General features: G+C 43.1%; 2 protein-coding genes and 1 non-coding gene across 4 annotated transcripts; all 3 read left to right on the top strand.

Annotated features, from left to right (window-relative positions):
* The first annotated feature begins 3,291 nt into the window (after positions 1 to 3,291).
* On the top strand, positions 3,292 to 7,289 carry LOC125514526 (probable ATP synthase 24 kDa subunit, mitochondrial). Its single transcript, XM_048679865.1, has 7 exons — positions 3,292 to 3,502; positions 4,280 to 4,367; positions 4,927 to 5,071; positions 5,623 to 5,733; positions 5,840 to 5,986; positions 6,563 to 6,685; positions 6,926 to 7,289. Exons 1-7 carry the CDS (start codon positions 3,464 to 3,466, stop codon positions 6,987 to 6,989), a joined length of 717 nt encoding a protein of 238 aa, XP_048535822.1. The 5' UTR covers positions 3,292 to 3,463; the 3' UTR covers positions 6,990 to 7,289.
* A 4,915-nt stretch (positions 7,290 to 12,204) lies between these two features.
* Positions 12,205 to 17,070, top strand: LOC125513214. Of its 2 annotated transcripts, none has more exons than XM_048678249.1 (8): positions 12,205 to 12,364; positions 13,893 to 14,058; positions 14,458 to 14,543; positions 14,646 to 14,688; positions 15,368 to 15,424; positions 15,514 to 15,571; positions 15,918 to 16,627; positions 16,708 to 17,070. In XM_048678249.1, the coding sequence occupies exons 2-8, from the start codon at positions 13,909 to 13,911 to the stop codon at positions 16,732 to 16,734; spliced, it is 1,131 nt and encodes a 376-aa protein (XP_048534206.1). In that variant the 5' UTR covers positions 12,205 to 12,364; positions 13,893 to 13,908; the 3' UTR covers positions 16,735 to 17,070. The 2 variants fall into 2 exon arrangements, with proteins under 2 accessions (XP_048534206.1, XP_048534205.1); XM_048678248.1 differs by having other exon boundaries at positions 16,703 to 17,070.
* Positions 17,071 to 17,491: 421 nt separating this feature from the next.
* TRNAM-CAU lies at positions 17,492 to 17,580 on the top strand. The gene is given in 2 exon segments: positions 17,492 to 17,529; positions 17,545 to 17,580. It is a non-coding gene; the product is annotated as a tRNA-Met (tRNA).
* Positions 17,581 to 18,605: the final 1,025 nt, after the last annotated feature.

Raw genomic sequence — 18,605 nt, 5'->3', positions numbered from 1 at the left:
TCGTGAGACTTACCTATAATATGGTGTAAGACCTATACACTCTATCGCATCTTATTGAGCTTATGTTATCTTGTGCTATTTATGTTATGCTCATATTTACTATCTTGCTTAGTGTTAGCCTTATTGTTGCAAGATATGTATTGTCTATAAAATATATGGGGAGTGTTGATCCTAGTATGTGCACTGTGCAGTCCAAAGCACTTATCTAGATAGCACACATCTAGGGGGAGCCCGTCTATATTTTAGATATGAGGGGTTTGCTTATGTCCTATATTTTCCCCTTTGTGCAAATGCCGTATTGTCATCAATCCACCAAAAAGGGGGAGATTGTAAGGGCATATTTATCCCTAAGGTGTTTTGGTGATTGATGCCAATGCCTTTGCGGACTAATCGTGTGCCTTGAGTATTTCAGACGTTTCATCACTAGGCACAAGACGGGTTTTGTCCCCCTCGAAGACTGTTGAAGACGGCATTTGTCTACGTTTCTTTTCGGTGGTTTTGAGTCGTAGGAAAGCCGTACTATTAAGAGGGGGTCCGCATTGGTGAGGCTAGGGTGGAATCAACACATACACATCCCTTGTGCACCCTCTGAGCTTTTCCGTTTCGTTGAAGGCTCCCTTGCTGCCTTCTCCCTGTGGTCTGGTCCTAGCGGTAGTACCGCGAACCCGAGCGGTAGTACCGCTCGAGAGCTACAAGCGGCAGTACCGCGAACCCCAGCGGTAGTACCGCTCGAGAGCTACAAGCGGCAGTACCGCAAACCCCAGCGGTAGTACCGCTTGGAGCTCGCAGCCGTAGTACCGCTGCGGCTCCGTGCTCCTACCGCCTCGACTCGAGGTTTCTCCTCTCGTGTCGGGTTTTGCGACACTAGCTGCGGCAGTAGGGGCGGTAGTACCGCTCTTAGGCGGTAGTACCGTTCTTACCACCGCGGTAGTACCGCCCTGGGTCCAGGTCCTGCTCTGCTCCCCGCTCTCGTCCTTCTGCGCGACAGTACCGCGAGGTGGAACGGTAGTACCGCTGGCCACAACAGTAGTACCGCCTACCCCTGCGGTAGTACCGCCCTGTGTGAGGCTGAGCGAGGATAACGGTTGGTTTGTCTTCCCCCCCTTATAAAAGGAGGTCTTCTTCTCCAAGTTGACTTACCTCTTTTCCCCAAGCTCCATTGTTGCTTCAAAGCTCATTTTCGCCCGATCTCTCTCCCTACGCAATCAAACTTGTTGATTTTCTAGGGATTGGTTGAGAAGGCCCAGATCTACACTTCCCACCAAGAGAAATTTGATTCCCCCCGTTCATCCCTTGCGGATCTTATTACTCTTGGGTGTTTGAGCACCCTAGACGTTTGAGGTCACCTCGGAGCCATATTCCATTGTGGTGAAGCTCTGTGGTTTCATTGGGAGCCTCCAATTCGGTTGTGGAGAGAGCCCCAACCTTGTTTGTAAAGGTCCGGTCGCCGCCTCCAAGGGCACAAATAGTGGAATCACGGCATCTCGCATCGTGTGAGGGCGTGAGGAGAATACGGTGGACCTATAGTGGCTTCTTGGGGAGCATTGTGCCTCCACACCGCTCCAACGGAGACGTACTTCCCCTCAAAAGGAAGGAACTTCAGTAACACATCCTCGTCTTCACCGGCTCCACTCTTGGTTATCTCGTGCCTTTACTTGTGCAAGCTTTTGTGTTGTATCCTTAGCTTGCTTGTGTACTTTTTGTTGTTGTATCATATAGGTTGCTCACCTCGTTGCATATCTAGACAACCTACTTTGATGCAAAGTTTAAATTGGTAAAAAAAGTTAAAAATTGTTAGTTGCCTATTCCCCCCCTCTTTAGTCAACTATATCGATCCTTTCACACGCGATAATCCTCCTAGCGCAGCCACCTTGGGACAGGGAAGGATGGATCAAGGTTTCTTCTACTTCTAATTTAATCCCCATTTGTGCTCTACTTGATGATGCATGGATGCGAATTTTGGATAGCTAGGTGGTTGGCATGTGGTATTTTTTAGATGATGCAAAGTGCGTTCTGTTATAGAAATATGGTACATCATGACAGTCGCCATGATAATGCATAATATGATCATTGAGCATAATTGTAGGAAAGATCTAGATTATTTTTCTCTATGAATCGATGCAAAAGTCTGTACAACCATGTAGAAGGGAAGACTGCTTCCGACGCTTTCTTGAAGTTTACCACGACATTCAAAATTCGAATACCCATGGAGATCTCTTCAATGAGTGGTGGGCATGGAATGGGCAACAAAATCTCTAGTTTTACGACTTTATCCCTATGTTTCATGCATGTGTGATGAACTTTGTGTTATGTTTGACGAATAAATTGTGTTGAATTAGATGTTGTGGACTGATGAACTATGTAATAAGTGCTATTTGTGTTATGTTTGTTTTTGAGTTTATTTGAGATGAGTTAGATATTTTTTTGTTGAACTTGTTTTAATAGTTGAAGAAGCCCAATGTTTTTGGGCACCAGTTTTACATCATCTGTTACAATAGAAAAATTTCTGGTGCCCTGAAACCTTCACTGTCCTGCCTAAGACATTTTTTGACATCAACTTTTACATCAGAGATGCTTTCTGCGAGAAGCAAGTTTTATTGTTAGGGGGTGTTTGTTTCCAGGGACTTTTTTGTGTATGGACTAAAAATAGTCCCTCTTAGAGACTTTTTTTATCAAACATGAGGGACTTTTTAAGGACTAAACTAGGCATTTGGGACTAAATGAAGAAGACTCTCAAGGAGAGTCTTCTTGAGACTTTTTGGGACTTTTCCAACAATGCCCCTCCATGCACCCATTGGCCCGCTACCCTATGATGTTGTTTGATTGTTATTTTTCTATATATTAGGGGCAACATGGTCATTTAATAACCTCTAGGAAGGGATTAGGGACTTTTTAGTCTCTGGAAACAAACAGAGAGAGACTTTTTAGGGATTAGGGACTTTTTAGCTGGGACTAAAAAAAGTCTTAAGACTAGAGAACCAAACACCATCTTAGTCTAGTGAGAAGTAGTGAGAACTATCCGGTTAATATTTTGGAGGAAAAGAACTATCCAGTCAAATGCCAGATGTCACGCCTCGAGCAAGGCCGGGGAAGGAGAATGTTTTTTTCTTTTCTTTTTTCAAACTAAGAAGGAGCGGTTATTTTCAAAAAAAAAAGAGCAGTCAGTGGGGGTGCCAAGCCCACGAACGGACAACGGACTCGGCCCACTGAGCACGGGGTGGAGGCGGGTGGACCCCACGCTGCCACGCACCCGGCCGCGCTTTGAGATCCGGGCGCGCGGGTTCCGTGCGCGATCGGACGGCGGGGCGAGGTCCTGGAGGCCACACAAAGCGCACCCAAGGCGCCGCCCCCATTTCTCCTCCACCCCCCATCCCCATCTCGCTCTCGCGGCCGAGAGATCGAATCGGAGAAGAAGGAGCGGAGAGGCCTCTGCTGCCCTAGCTCCGCCGCCCCCGCACCGGCCATGGCGCTCGCCGCTCGCCTCGTATCCCGCTCCCGACAGGTTCGTCCGCGCGCCCGGCTCCCTCCCTCCCTCCCCTCCTGTAACCCTAGTAGCTTTTCGGTAGATCTGATCCGGCGCGCGTGCGCCGCGGCCCGTCTGATTCGGTTTGCCCGGGATCTCGGTCGCGCCGGTGAGATTTTTAGTCGGTCGTCGATCGGGGTGCTGGGAGTGATTGGGGTCTCTCTTCGATTTGGTTGGATCAATTGATTCGTTGCGGTGAGATCCTCTCGGTTAGGAGGGGAACCGTTGCAGATCGCGGGGCACAGGGGATTGGAGTCGGGCCCGCCAGGGAACAGCTCTAGATCTTTCTGCGCCAATGCAATTCCCCATTTCGGCTCCCTCCTTGATCCGTAGTCATGTGTCCTCATACCGACCGAAGGAAGCCATCTAGACTGCCATGTGGCAAGCTCAGAAATAGAAATGCTAATAATCATGGTTGCGTCCTCTTAGTCGCCTGTTTCTCGGGCTGTGCATGTTTTATGCTGGTGTGTGGGTGGTGGGTTTATCGTTGAACTTTGGTTTCCTCTTGTCTGAGCCGTGCATGTCTTTGGCTCGTGTGTGGATAGCGAGTGATTTATCATTGAGCTTCAGACCACAGCAGTGTAGACTGGCACTGGTTTTGTTTAATCCGGATGGTGTTGTGGTTAAGACTGTTAGTCCATGGTCTGTGTAGTTCTAGAATGGAGCTATTTGATGTCTGAACATTTCGTTTGTGATGTCTCTGTCAAATTCACACTCTGTGTATGCTGATCAGTTTGTCGATTAATGTTCGTGCAGTTATATTCTGTCCAAGCTGCTTTGGCCAATGGAGGCGTCACTCAAGTCCGCTCATTTGCCAAGGAGGCAGCTCCTGTCAGCGGAGATGGTATGCATTTTAATCTTTTGCTGCATTTGTGTGAAATTAACATCTTGCTATTGTATGCACAGGTATTCTGTGCATGTTCCGTAGTAGTGTTGGTTCTGAAAAAAATACTTTCAAATTATAACTGATCTAGTTTTGACGCAAGAATTCACATCAAGATTTGAGTTTGTTGTGATCGGCACTGTTTCCTGGCTTGCTGTGATATTTTAATTGGTGACTGCTGAGTGATGCTACATCACTAAATATCACTTTGTGACAAGACTGAAATGAAGCATACAGGACATGGAATTTTAACCTAATTAAATGCTGGAGCTAACTTCTATGTCTTGAATATTTCTCTCATGATTAGCTGCGCCCTTAATGATGGATCAATCAGTATTATCTCTTTCCCTGCACATGCAGCTTATTCATTCATTTTGATTTTCATCGAATTTGTTAGTTTTGCATTTTCTTTGTAAGTTCTATGGCAACAATGTTCCTAGTACTGCTTCTGTTGTTTCTGGATTTATTTGTTTAAATTATTGTGTAATAGTCCTAATTTCATTGTTCCCATGTTGTACAGACCTATTGAAGGGCATCTTTTTTGAGGTGAAGAAAAAGTTTGAGACCGCACTTGGGGTCCTTAAGAAGGAGAAGATCACGATTGACCCAGATGACCCAACAGCAGTTGCTAACTATGCCCAAGTCATGAGGACTGTAAGAGAAAAGTACGGAAATCTACAGGCTTTTGCATTGCATGTTTTCATGATCATTGAGTTTGTTACTTCCTATTGTTTTTTCTTCACTTTTGTGCTCTGTTGCACACAGTTCTCTAGGGCCGGTGTTTGGTACTTTATTTGCTGGATTGCCCCCTCTATAATCTGGTCCATGTTCTGCAACTAGAACTTGGATTTACTGAACCCTATTGTCCAATATTTCAGTATCAATATGGAAACAAGCATTTCACATTTATATTACTTGCTGACTGAATAGAATTGATAAGCATGTGAAGGTTCAATTTTTCTGGGTGTAAGATGTATTTCTCTGAAATTAAGGAAGTTTTACATGCACATTTTAAAGCCCTCTTTGACTACAAGGCTTTGTTTTCTGCAATTAACCTGATTGGACATAAAACATTTGCTCAATGGATTTCATGTGAATCTGCCATCTCAAACAAGCACCCTTCTTCTATGCTTGAATTGTCTTCCTTTATCTTATTTTAAATCATTTGAGATTATTGTCAATGACCTGATCGCCACTACTCATTGTCTAAATGCAGGGCAGATCTTCTTTCCGATCCTCAGAGAATTAAACATACTATTGAGACTTTCACGAAGGGCATCCCTGATGCAAGGACGTACTTGGATACCCTTCAGCAGCTCAGGAAAAAGTATGGCTATTACCCATTAGCATAGGCTGTTTATTCCTATGCTCTCAGAAATCCTTATGCTTGACATGAATATTTGGTCAATGAACGTTTATTTTATTTTATACAGGAGTGGTCTCATAGATGATATGGGTATTGAGGATATGATGATGGAAGCTCTTGAGAAAGTTGAGAAGGATATTAAGAAGCCTCTTCTGAGGAGTGACAAGAAGAACATGGGTCTCCTCTTGGCAGAGTTTGACAAGATAAACAAAAAGTATGTACATATGTGCATCTTCTACTTATGATGGTAGTATCCATTCAGTTTCAATTGCAATATGGTCATTGATAATTTCATGGAGATACATCTGCTGATGACCAGAAACTCTGGATCATCTGCAGTTGCTATTGCCTTAGTAGCATTTACACATTGAATGAGGTTGATATTTCCCTTAAGAAGAGAAATGCATCCCATTGTTGATTTTCATCAGGAGATGCCATTGATAGTTCATGTATATGCATATGCTGATGACCTGAGAATCTGGGTCATCTGTAGTTGCTATTACCTTTTAGCAGCACTTCTTTAACAACTTTTAACCTAGACGCTGAACGAGTTTGACATTTCGCCTGGGAAAAGGAATGCACCCCATTGTTGATTTGCTACAGGAGTTTTTTTATTCATACTGCAAAACAGTTAAGATGATGCCATGGCCAACTGTTGTTTGTTCCTTAGTGTTGGGGGTCTGGATCTGTTGCAACATCTGCTGTTTAGTCCTGTTAAGTGCATACATGTTTTAGCTTGACTAGCATGTGTTTTATATGTTTCTTCTCTTGTCTTTGGAAATTGAAATAGGCTTGGCATTCGGAAGGAGGATCTTCCCAAGATTGAGGAAAATCTTGAAATGGAACTTGCCAAAGCTGAGCTGACGGAACTTAAGAAGGAAGTTGTTGAAGCAATGGAGGGTCAACTAAAGAGGTACGCCTCTTCAACTCATACACCACTATTTGCTTTAGTGGTACCTCAATTCTTTCAAGGCTTTTAATTGGCAAGCTAGAAATCTCTTGAGGCAAAGTTTCAATATAAAGTTGTCTGATTATCAGTTAGCTGACTAGTAAAGCACTCAAGTCGTCATAAAGTTTCATGAATTTTATATATGCTGTCTGTATCTCTTCTTTGCTAACAAGTTAGCGATTCACTGACATAATTTGCCTCCAGGGAGGAGTTTAAAGATGAGGCGATGCCTGACGTCAGGAAGTTGGACATTAGAAACTTCCTCTAGGTCCCTGATTGATGATAACCCTTGGGGTGACCGATCTGTGATTTTTCTTTTCAAGTGACGGCAGGTGCTGTAAGCCACACCGAATGGATGTTATTGTTGCTTTTTGTAATAAAACTGCACCGAGAATACGACGACAGTCAACCGATGAGTTGCGTTGCTTGGTTACCTTCCGGCGTTGAGAGTTTTGTTTCTTAGGCTGGCAACGTGAACATCAAGCGTTGCTGAATATGTGCCTGCGGCTGCTGTTGTATGTAGTAGCCACACATTATAATTATATGGGATGTTCCATTGTCTTGTTCACCAGGTTATGAGGCTTTGGCCATGGTTTTAACTGCAGTTTCGATTTTCATTGACATGTGATACCTCGACTTGAAATACTATTTCCGTAGCTATAGCTAGGGGAAGTATCTACCATCGATCAAATGCTTGGAAGAACCTACGATTAATTATGGTTGTCACTGTTATTACATGTAGCATTGCACTTAACATGACCCTGCGATTGGAGTATCATGTCATTTATAGCCAACGTTTCTCTATAAATGTACATATGCACACTCTATCTTTATGAGCAACTTCAATCGGAAGGCGTGAAATAAATATAGGAAGATGTGACCACCAATGTCTAGGATTTAATCCTGATGGGTTGGTTGTATCACAAAAAACCTAACCATCCAAGCTATGCTCACTTCGCTAGCTAATATAAGACTAGCCACAATGGGCAGTAACATGCTCATGTGAGTAGTCTATGTTACTACCTCTATAGTGGGTAGTAACATATGTGTGGTAACATGCAACATTTCATTTATTAGGTTGTAGACACATCTTGCCTTGATATGTGTGATGTTACTCATACTAGTAGTAACTATACCATTTTCATCTCTTTTTTCATTTATTACAATGTCACATCATCTATTTAACCTAGATATGTGTGATGTTACTATCTATGTTACTCCCATTGTGGGTAGTCTAATAGCCAACATGTATAGTAGTTGACTATAAGGAAGTACTAATTTATTAACATATGACCAATCTTTCACTCTCAGAGAATTTATTGGAGTCGTGCTAAAGCCGGCAGTACATCTACAGTCCACTTCTCTTCTCTCTTTCAACTTAGCAAAAACATAATATTTAAATTCTTATAACCGTTTACGTCACCTTATTATACTTGCTCTTAGTGGTTATCCTAGCATAGCATGGTTGATTTCCAATAGTATGCATTTATAGCTTTTTGTTTTCTGAGGTCAATATGCATTTATAGTTGGTAGGTGTGTGTATGCAGTATCTTCATTTTTATTAGGAAAATCACAACATGCATTTACACTAGATTTGCGTTCTAACCTGAAAATCTTCAAAATAGATTGGTTGTTCTTTCCTACATATCATTTTGATATAATTGTTTAAGCATCACAATCGAACAGATTTACTCACAAAAATCCTTGCCAACTTTTACATTTGAACTGTTTAGCATTTGTAAAAGATTTTTTTGACAAAGGGTAGTACACCAAAAGTAGTTTCTCGAAGGGAAATGAGATGACCTCAATTGCCATTTTTGAACTCATGAGCAAAGTAAATTTGTTTGAGAAGGCTCTCTTAGCTAGAGCCTGAGCAAAGTGATTCTAGGGCCTAGGACTGTGGAGCACTTGGAGGACCCGAGACAAGAAATAATGTCATAATTTAACAAGAAGATTCCTTGATTCCGCAGCATCGACCAAAGTCCTGCAATTAGAATAGAAAGAAGCAAAACTGCAGCCCAATGCATTGGTTGCCGAGGTAGGAAGTAAGGCCATCGCTTCAGCCTGCAAAACATATTGCACATTTCTTGCCGCTGCATGAATGCATATGGTGTGCTTGGTGCGTGTATTGTTGAGATATACTTCGAAGGAGGCTTCATTCTCAGCCAACGAAAGGTTGCGTCCACATATGCTACAGTACCTGTAGATTAGATTGTATATGCATAGTTGTATTTAGGAGAGAATAATAATTGTTATTTTCATGAGATATATTCCTTTCCCTCTTCTCCTCTATTAAACCCGCAGTAAGTATTGTGTATGTATCATGGAGAACTTGCATAGGACTCCTTTTCTTTTATTGAAATGGAGATAATTTTTGGCTCTCCATATGTTCCAAAGAACAGTGAAAACAATATCTAGTTTTAACTCATATTGCTGAGAAGACATGGTCATTTGAATGATATCAACAAAATATGAGTTGGAGTTCAGCATATCAGTTTTGAGGTCAAATTTAAACCAGATTGATCTAGAGAAATTGCATTGAAAGAAAAGGTTCATATCAGATTCTATTTAACTAGATCTACAACATTCTCTGTTGGTATGATTAGAATACCTAGAAGATCTTAATCATGTTGCAACAACTCTCCTAATAAGCCTCCAAGCAAAAGTTTTGACCCTAGGGGCCATGGTTTTGTTTTTCGCAACATGATTGAGGATAACACTTTCTTAATCTGAAGTAAGAGCTTGTCTTCACAAAGACCTATCTTGGATCACCTACACAAAAGTTATGTATGCACTTTTTCTTGTACATTCTGAATTAGGAGTGTGAGTCCAACAAATGGCATCTTCAAGATTAACCTTGATAACTAGAGTATTCAAAATTTCATTGTTAACAAAATCATCAACACAAGCACTAATTTTTTCTTCATCCCTTATGTGTCGTCGTTATGCACTTCTTCCCTCACCACCATTCCTTATGGATGTACCATCTTCCTCCTATCTAGACTCCGCATCGGGGACCACCTCAAAGGGGAGAATTTAAGTATTCAATTCTAGTAATCACTAGAGTTGAAAGTTGTATTTTGAATCAGATCTCACCTACTCCCATGCAAAACGATGGATTCAGGCGGTTCATCGGACGAGGAGTATGGACAGGTATAGCTTGATGAAATGATTCAAAATGACGAGAAAGCCGAGATATCATGATCATGAGCATCCAACAGAAAATGGACTGGGAGGTGGAGCGCATTCTCAACTTTAAGGGTTCAATCAAAGGGAGGGAGTGGAGGCACTTGATCCCTACTTCAAGCTCACCAGGGATTGTTGCAGACAACTATCATTCTCTACTAAGCAGAAATGCACGGTTGCTCGGACGATGCTTCCATTCGGTACCGCCGCTGATGCCGTTGGTAAGATGGTTTGGATGGGGAAGGGTAGATGCCTAAAGACCACGGTCAAGTTTGCTCGCACCGTGGTGCATGTGTTTGTAGTAGAGTATACGAGAGAACTAAATGTGTAGGATATAGGAAAGTTGTTGGCTATTCGAAAGGCAAGAGGTTTTCAGGTATGCTCGGTTCAAATTGCATGTAATTGGCAATGGAAGAACCGCCCTAAAGGTTTGAGCGGGACGTACCAAGATCACACCAAAGAGGCCACCATCATCACATTGGAAGCAATGGCATCACATGACTTATGGATTTGACATGTTTTTTTTTGAAAAACCCATGTATTAATTAATTAAAAGATCGAGTACAATCGTTCATTACAACATTCGCCACGCAGGGCGGAAAACTATTACATAGAAGGCCACCCGACCTATTATCAAAACTAAACTTAGTTATCTGATGAGCCACCTCATTTGCATGTCTTTTGATCTTCACCAACTTAACATTTGGAAGAAGCTTGGTAAGGGCTAAGGCTTCCTTCTTGAGATCCACCAGAGCTGATCTATCAAGGTTATCATGTGGAAGAAAAGAAAACACAAAAGGGCAGTCTGTTTCCAAAACAACAGGCTTATGGAGAGTGATATCGATATATAGTCCCGCTAGACATGCCCTGAGTTCCACTTCATCAACACTGGTAGACGAACCAATATAATCCCAAGAGGAAACGACAACTTTACCGACCAAATTCCTGGCAATATCTCCCACACTCGCAACACAAATGATCTCCCACATTGATCTTAATATAATCAAAAGGCGGCGGCGGCGGGGGGGGGGGGGGGGGGGGGGGGGGGGGGATACCTCACAGATACTCGGTGGATAAGTACGAGACTGCAACCCCACCTCCGCTCCCTTACCTTTGACTCATGTGGCGGTTTTTGCATGATGGCAAGATGAAAAATGTCGCCCAATGATTATCCACAAAATTAGCCGAGTTTGAAACAAATTCTTTCCCTTTGGCAAAAATAAGATCATTATGTAAGTGCCAAGCTCTCCAGAATATGAACAAGCTCACGAACAGTAGTGGTTAATTGGTCCAACAAGATAAGCATCCAATCGGGTCCTGAGCACTTAAACACTTCTTCTCTGGGAATATTCCACACTCCCCTCAACTCTATGTGCAGAGCACTCACCTTAGGATATGTCACCAAAGCATGAAACATACTTTCATCCTCCATACCACAAATAGAGCATAATTCTGAAGTAGCCTGATGGTGCTTAACTCTATTAACCTGTGCCACTAGGTTATTAGAAGCCGCCCGCCACACAAAAGTTCTGATCTTTTGGGGGACATTGGCTTTCCAAATGACATTCCAAAGTTTCCTATCCCCATTCGTGTCTCCACTAGATTGCACTTGCTCCTCCTTCCCCTCCTTGAGACTAAGTGCCGGATTATATGCACTTTTTACTGTGAACAAACCACTCTTCTCATAGTGCCAAGCAATAAAATCATCCTCATCCGAGGACTGGATCTTTGAAATGTCACGTTCTCACAACGATATCAATGTGCTTCAGCGATCTCTGTGTCCAGGAGACATTGTAAGGGAGAATCGCCGCCATGCAACTACACTATCAACGCCGCGACTACAAACATGGGGGTACCGTCTTATCGATTGCATGTATCCTCAGAGGGTGGCATTTGTGAAAACCATATCCGAACTCAAGGCAACAAACAAAGTTACTTTACAAAAAATGCAAGAGGCAGTTAGGAAGGATGTGAAGAGGGCATTCGGAGTGTTCCAAACTCGTTGGAAAATTATTTCATGGAGCTACAATGATACGACATTTCACGTGTATGATGCACATGCATGGATTTGCATTAATTTGTGAGTTTGAATTTGAGAATTTTGTTTTGAGGGTTGTTTGAATTTGAGATGTGTGGTTGTGTCCACGACCGGGGCCGGGTTTGACAAAACCCGCTGTAGATGCCGTGAGAGGGTTAGTCGTCGAGAAGAAATAATTTAGCTGCCTTGCCATGCCAGCCTGCCCGCCGGCCCCACACTCGAGACTCGAGAGTGTGAATGAAACCAAAAAGACCCATTTGCCCCCCAAGGCAATAATCAAACCCGAGCTCCCCCAGCTCGCCTCTCCATTCACACTCGAACCCTCGACCTCTCCACCCAGCTCAGCCTCGCCGTCGCCAGGGAGCGGGGCAGCCTGCTCCACCACTCCGGCCGGCGACCGCGCGGCATCCTGCAGCGAGGTGCTTCCCTTCGCCCCGCCCCCTCTGCATTCTTCTCCCGCCCCCTCCCTGCTCGCCGCGCCCACCCGCTCCCCCTCTTTTCGCTGCAGGAGCAGCACGCCCCCATCCAGCCCGGCGACCGGCTGAGACCCAGGGCGGCGGCTGCCAGCGAGGTCATCCCCGCACCGTCTCGCCGCTCGTCGCATCCGCTTGCCAGATCGTAGGTTTTGGCCCCCGATTTTGCGTCGTACGAGCGAACCCTAGGTTTTGTTCGCGAGACGAGATAGGGCTGCTTTCGAGGGGGGATTTGGGAGGGGAGAGGCGCGACGGACCACATTATGTGCGACTAATCGATTTTTGCTGGCATCGGTCGAGCCATTACCCCAGGGCGCGCCGTGCACGTGCAAGTGCAAACAGCGAAAGCTCGCCGCCTCCTGTCTATCTATCTATGCTGTGTGCTGGAGCAACGGAAAGAAGGGCCAAAGTTGCCTTTTCCTTGGCCGGGTAAAAAGGATTAATTGATTTTTTTTTGAGTGAAGGGGTTAATTGATTTTGTTATGTGAAGAACGAGGAATTTGACAAAGCGACACGCCTTTGTCTGACATGTGGGGGCCTGGGGCCACCTGTACATGCGTCATTTGTGTCAAATTGCAAATAAATGTGCGGCATCTTGTTGATTTTTCGTTGAAAACACATCCCTCAGGGCAAATCATGAGAAGCACATTCAGCTTCCATGCATTTTATCAAGAGACTGCTGGACGAGGGCATATACTCAAATCCAGCGAACTTCAGAGTGCAAAAGTCTGCACCTGATTTATTTGACGAGTTTTGTTCCTGCACCCCCCTTTAATTCACTGAGCAAGTGCTTTTTAGGGATATAATGATACTGAATAACTGCTTAAGCTTCGGTGAGAGACTGAGAGTAAGGCCACATCCCATTTGAGATCTCCAGATCCAGTCTGATGCTCTGGTTCGCTAATTGCATAATTGCACATGTCACACGGCAGTGATGGTGTGCATCATACTACACCGTTTTAGTGCTGTTTGCGTTGGCGATGCAACATATTTCTGAGATAACCGATTCAGATGCAGTTTTGTTTTACATTGTCGTCTGAGAGAACTGATTTGAAACGTCTCTGTATCGTACCAGTCTTTCATAATACCTCCATTCCTTGCCCAGCATCTTACTAGTCTTCATAACACCGCCATCTGGCCACATATTCAAAACCTACACCAACATTCTGGTAAAAAATTAAGGCCACTTGCTCTCTATATTTTGGTGGCTATAGCATCGTCAAAACTGATGTTGGTATATCGTATATTCAACCATACCACGGAATGAGCTGTAGCCTTGTTTGAGTAAGATGTTTTCAGGTGTTAGGTGCCAGGTGGGCAGTTGCTGGAGCCAAACACTTAGTCAGGCTACACGACTGCTTTTTATAACAGTGAATTTAAGTTGATCTTTTGGTCGAATAGCTTTCTGTCAAGCTAACAAGCAGTAAGAGTGGGCAATATCAATACTAATATTTCTTGTTTAATGCTGTTGCAGGTCTGAATTGGTCATTATGGTGAGGAAAAGTGCAGAGAAAAGTTATGGTCGTATGGCTGCATGCACATCAAGTCCTGAACCCTCAGAAAATAACCCAAGGCAGAATTTCCGTTTAGGAGATATAACATGGGTTAAGCATGATGGCTCCTCATGGTGGCCAGCCCAGGTATGATGCATACACCTTCTGAGCACTTCATACTTCAATTAGCTAAATACCTTTGCTTTGCTACGGATCAGCAATTTAGATTACCCCAACATGTTGAACCATTTTTTTGCTGCACTCAATGCCAGTATGGTTCTAAAATAATTCTAGATGCCAGTGAATATGCTTGTTGCATTGCACATCAGCTTAAATTGAACGCTGGCAGATGGTTGCATCTGTAGTAGATCAATTATATAGATCATGTATGAGTAAGATAGTTTGGTCAAGTCTCAAATGCCAATGCCACAACCTTTGTACTTGTATGTTGCAAAGACAAAACATTTCAGACTTTCCCCAACTGTTATGTTCTTCATCCTAGCTTCCCATGCACATATTTAGACCACTTCTGTTTCTGAATTCAAGGTCATTGATGAAGCATGTGCCAGTAGCAAGGCCAAGAAGAAGACCAGCCATGACGCTCTGGTTCGACTGTATGGCACATGCCTAGAGTAAGGGTCCTAATAACATGTGAAGCCTTTCTTTTCTTTCTAGTGGCGATCAACTGATAATCTTTACAATAAAGGTAATTGTCTTCACTATTTTATTTTCAGCTTGTATGTTGACCCTTGGAAGTCTAACATGGAATTCGAAATGGTATGCACATCTTCTATCCTACAGCTCATGAGGATGCTAATATGGAGTAGTGGTAACTGACTGAACTGTATTAAAGAAGCTTAAATCAGCTGAAACACGAAAATAACCAACAACTTCAATCATTATTGCAATTTTGGTTTCCCTAGGTTTTTAACTGCAGGAAGCTGATATAACCAAAAGGCTGAACTGACGGACATATATTCACACACACTTGATAAATTATATAATATTGCATATGTTGATAATGAAATTCTAACAATTGTTCTGTAATTGTAATATGCTTTGTTCTAACTAACAGAATGTACCAATAGCACGACTCACACATATATGTTTTAGGATTGTACAGGTAAAGCATGTATTTTATTTTATCATTGTTGCATAACTAATAAACTAATAGCTGATTGAATGAATATTTTTCTAGTTAATAATTGCCCTATTTGTTTTTTTCTACCTAAACCGGTCATATCAATCGAATCCTCACCCAGCGTCACTACTTATGTGCTGCTTGTAGAGTTGTAGTAATTTTATGGTAAATGATTCTGGTGTATAAACTATAAACTGCTTTTTGTTATTTAACTTCCAAGAAAATTAGTTGTTTTTGTCTTCTCACGCATGAATGATATCCAACCCTGACCATTTTGAATTTTAAATATTTCTCATATGAGCTCATTGTATGCAGTTTCTGAAGAAAGAAAATAAGACAGCCATGGAAGCATTCCATGAGGTGCTTCAGAAGGTAGGGCAATCTCGCCTTCGCTTTGAACATATTATGAATCACAGTTTGGTGGAGGTTGTTGAGATCCATGTTTAATCTTACAAATGCAGGAGCTCTCTCATTTTAAGTCGGCCAGTGATGACGAGGAGGAAGCTGTCAACATAAAAGGTGAATTTCTGTTTTTTCTTGGCTGGAGAATATATGCAGAAAAACACGTTATGTGCATTGATCATGGTGGTCCTTGTGGTTTGACCATTCATGTTATCCCTTTTTCATTAGTGATTTATGTTAACAGTGATATGTTACCGTTTGTGAATCTTTTCACAATGGTGTGATTAGGTAACATGTTCTAGGAGCAGTATCAGTGACAGTATTGCTAAATTATCACCTGTGCGGTTTTATTTCCCTGTCAAGTTTCAAATCGCCTTGCTATCAATGGTACACACATATATATTTTTAATTGCTACGCATCTAATTCTCTATTTTTCATATGGTCTGACCATATTGGCCACAGCCAAGACGTCTACTAAGAAAGTCAGAAAGCAAGAAGCCTTAGAGCAGGACCAAGAAGTTCGGAGCAATGCAAAAGGTGGAGGTGCTGCTCAGAAAGGAAAAAAGCAGAAAGGTGTGAGGCAAGCAAGTGCTCTTGACAAAGCTTTGAGTATAGATTCTGCTGAAGGTTTAAGAGATAAGACACCCAAGCAAGCTTCTGCTGTGCGAGATAAAAAGAGTGGTAAGAAGGCATCATCAGGAACATCGGTGGCCAAAAAGGAAGGATCCTCAAAGCGGTCGGGCCGTACCAATCTGAAGGAATATTCAGATGCGGCGGAGGACAGCACATCACAGCTCCATGTTTCAAGCGCAAGTGAAAATGCAGCTGAAGCAGGAGACATGACATCCGTGAATCGAAGCCAGCACAAAACTGGTTTGACGGTCGAAGGAACCCACCGGAAGATAAAAGCTATGGTCAGGGATATACTGCTGGGGGACGTCATAGACAAGCAGCTTGCTGCTGAAATGGCATATGTGGATGAAGTGATCTTTGGAATCTGTGAAGCTACCGAGGCAAAGGCGACTGCTGCTACTACTACTGAGACAGAGGGTGGACTAAGCACCAAGCGGGCCGCTAGTGGGCTGGAGGCTGACTCAAGCCGTGCTGCGAAGAAGAAACCTAGAAAGGGCAAGGCGGCAAAGCCGGAGACCAAGGACCCCAACTCTTCTCCTGTAAGTAGACACTCCATTCTTCTGAATCGATTGTCTGAATGAATTTCGGACACTGATTTGACCAAACTCCACCAGAGCAGGGGCGCGGGGGGATCGGAGCAGCGTAGCGCGCGCCAGATCAAGATCATGCAGAGCCTGGGCCTGATCGCGCCGTTGGGATCTCCGTTCGACGTGAAGGGTTCTGCTGCAGTCGCCCGTTGATGATATTTTGTAAGCACACCATTGGTTCTGTATGGAAACCTGTAGTTATGGTGCCTACCTGATCTACCTACTAGTTTACTAGTGCCAATTTCTGTTCTTGTTTACGGAAGATTTGGCCCGGACATAGCTGCTGCGCACGTAAGCGCACAGTTAGTTCTATCTGTATCAGCGCAAAGACGAGCCGCAGTCGCTCAGCGCTGTACCGAATTGATTATTAAGATATTAAGTCGCGACTTGGATTATTTCCGCTTGGTGGTAGGATCTGCTGTGATCGATGCGGTGGCATGAGTGACCCAATGCTCAGGTTATCTTGAGTTAGCACATTGTATGAGCTGTGGACATTTCAATGCCATGTCGATTTTACATCTGATTCGTGACTATAATGTGCTAATTTTACACGAGTACTCCCTCTATCAAAATACAAGAGTTTTTTTTTACACTATGACAGTGTCAAAAAAGGTCCGATATTTTGATAGCTCTGGCCTTTTAAGATGGCATTTCTGCAGTTCCTTTCTCCATTTCTTCAACTCTGGATTTAACGATGGAAGAACCAGCCGATTTGGGCAGCGTATGCACAGACCTGTGTCGCCTGGTTAATCGTCCTTCGCTTTGTCTGAACAAAGATATTAACATAGAAGGATGTTTGGCTGAGAAAACAACAAAGGGGTGGTGGCGCAGTTGGCTAGCGCGTAGGTCTCATAGCTAAGACGTGAGTGATCCTGAGGTCGAGAGTTCGAGCCTCTCTCACCCCAACTTAAAATGACCATGTGATGATGAAAACGCTCTGTGACAACTTGGGTCGTCACACATCTACACCTGAATCATCAGGTGAAATTGAGCAAACCTGAACCTGGTCATTTTTTTCTTTTTTGCTGGTTTCACAAACCTGTGACAACTCTCACATACTCCCTTCGGTCCTTTTTAGTTTGCATATAAGATTTGTCTGAAGTCAAGCCTCGTAAACTTTGACCAAGTTTATAGAATTTTTTTTCAATATTTAGAATGTGAGATCAACAATATTAGATACGTCATAACTTTAGTTTTCATGTTGTATAAATTTAGCATTGTAGATGTTAATATATTTTCATATAAATATGGTCAAACTTTATGAAGTTTGACTTCAGACAATTCTTATATGCAAAGTAAAAAGGACCGGAGGGAGTATGACAACATCTCAAACTAAGCTCTCTTCAGTGTAGTACTACAACATTTCAGAAAGAACATAGTAACATTCCACTAAACCGATCGAGTGACAACCCAACCAAATTCTCATATAATCCCTCCTTTCCGGTTTATAAAGCTCAATTCAAAAATCTCATCAACCAAGGTAGATGATGAGTGATGGAATATTTTTTGTAGTTTGTAAAAGCACCCAATTAATGCTCTTGTTTTTCTCAAAACATTATGTTTATGAATGCATTAATTGCAATGCATGCATGCATTGGTCATCTTTTTCTTAATACTTGCATGCAATGATTTAATGCACCTTGAAATCTGAACATGTGATGGAAAACAACCAAATTGAGCCTTATAAAATGGAAAAACTAAAAATTTGAGATAAGCCCTATAAACTGGAAAGGAGGAAGTATGATTTTCCATATCAATTTATTTGTTTATTCCACCATACAAGACATTGTCCGAGGCCTCCCCGCAGACACCCGGGCAGCCGCCACCCATCTGGCCGGCCAGGGCGCACACCACGACGCAGCGCAGAACCCCGGGGGGGGGGGGGGGGGTGCCTCAGCCTGTAGTCGGAGTAGCAGCTGACGTAGCATTT

Source organism: Triticum urartu, chromosome 6 (assembly GCF_003073215.2).
Source record: "Triticum urartu cultivar G1812 chromosome 6, Tu2.1, whole genome shotgun sequence".
Classification (NCBI taxonomy): domain Eukaryota; kingdom Viridiplantae; phylum Streptophyta; class Magnoliopsida; order Poales; family Poaceae; genus Triticum; species Triticum urartu.
Note: the sequence above shows the minus strand (reverse complement) of the source record. Positions and strands in the feature narration are given on the sequence as shown.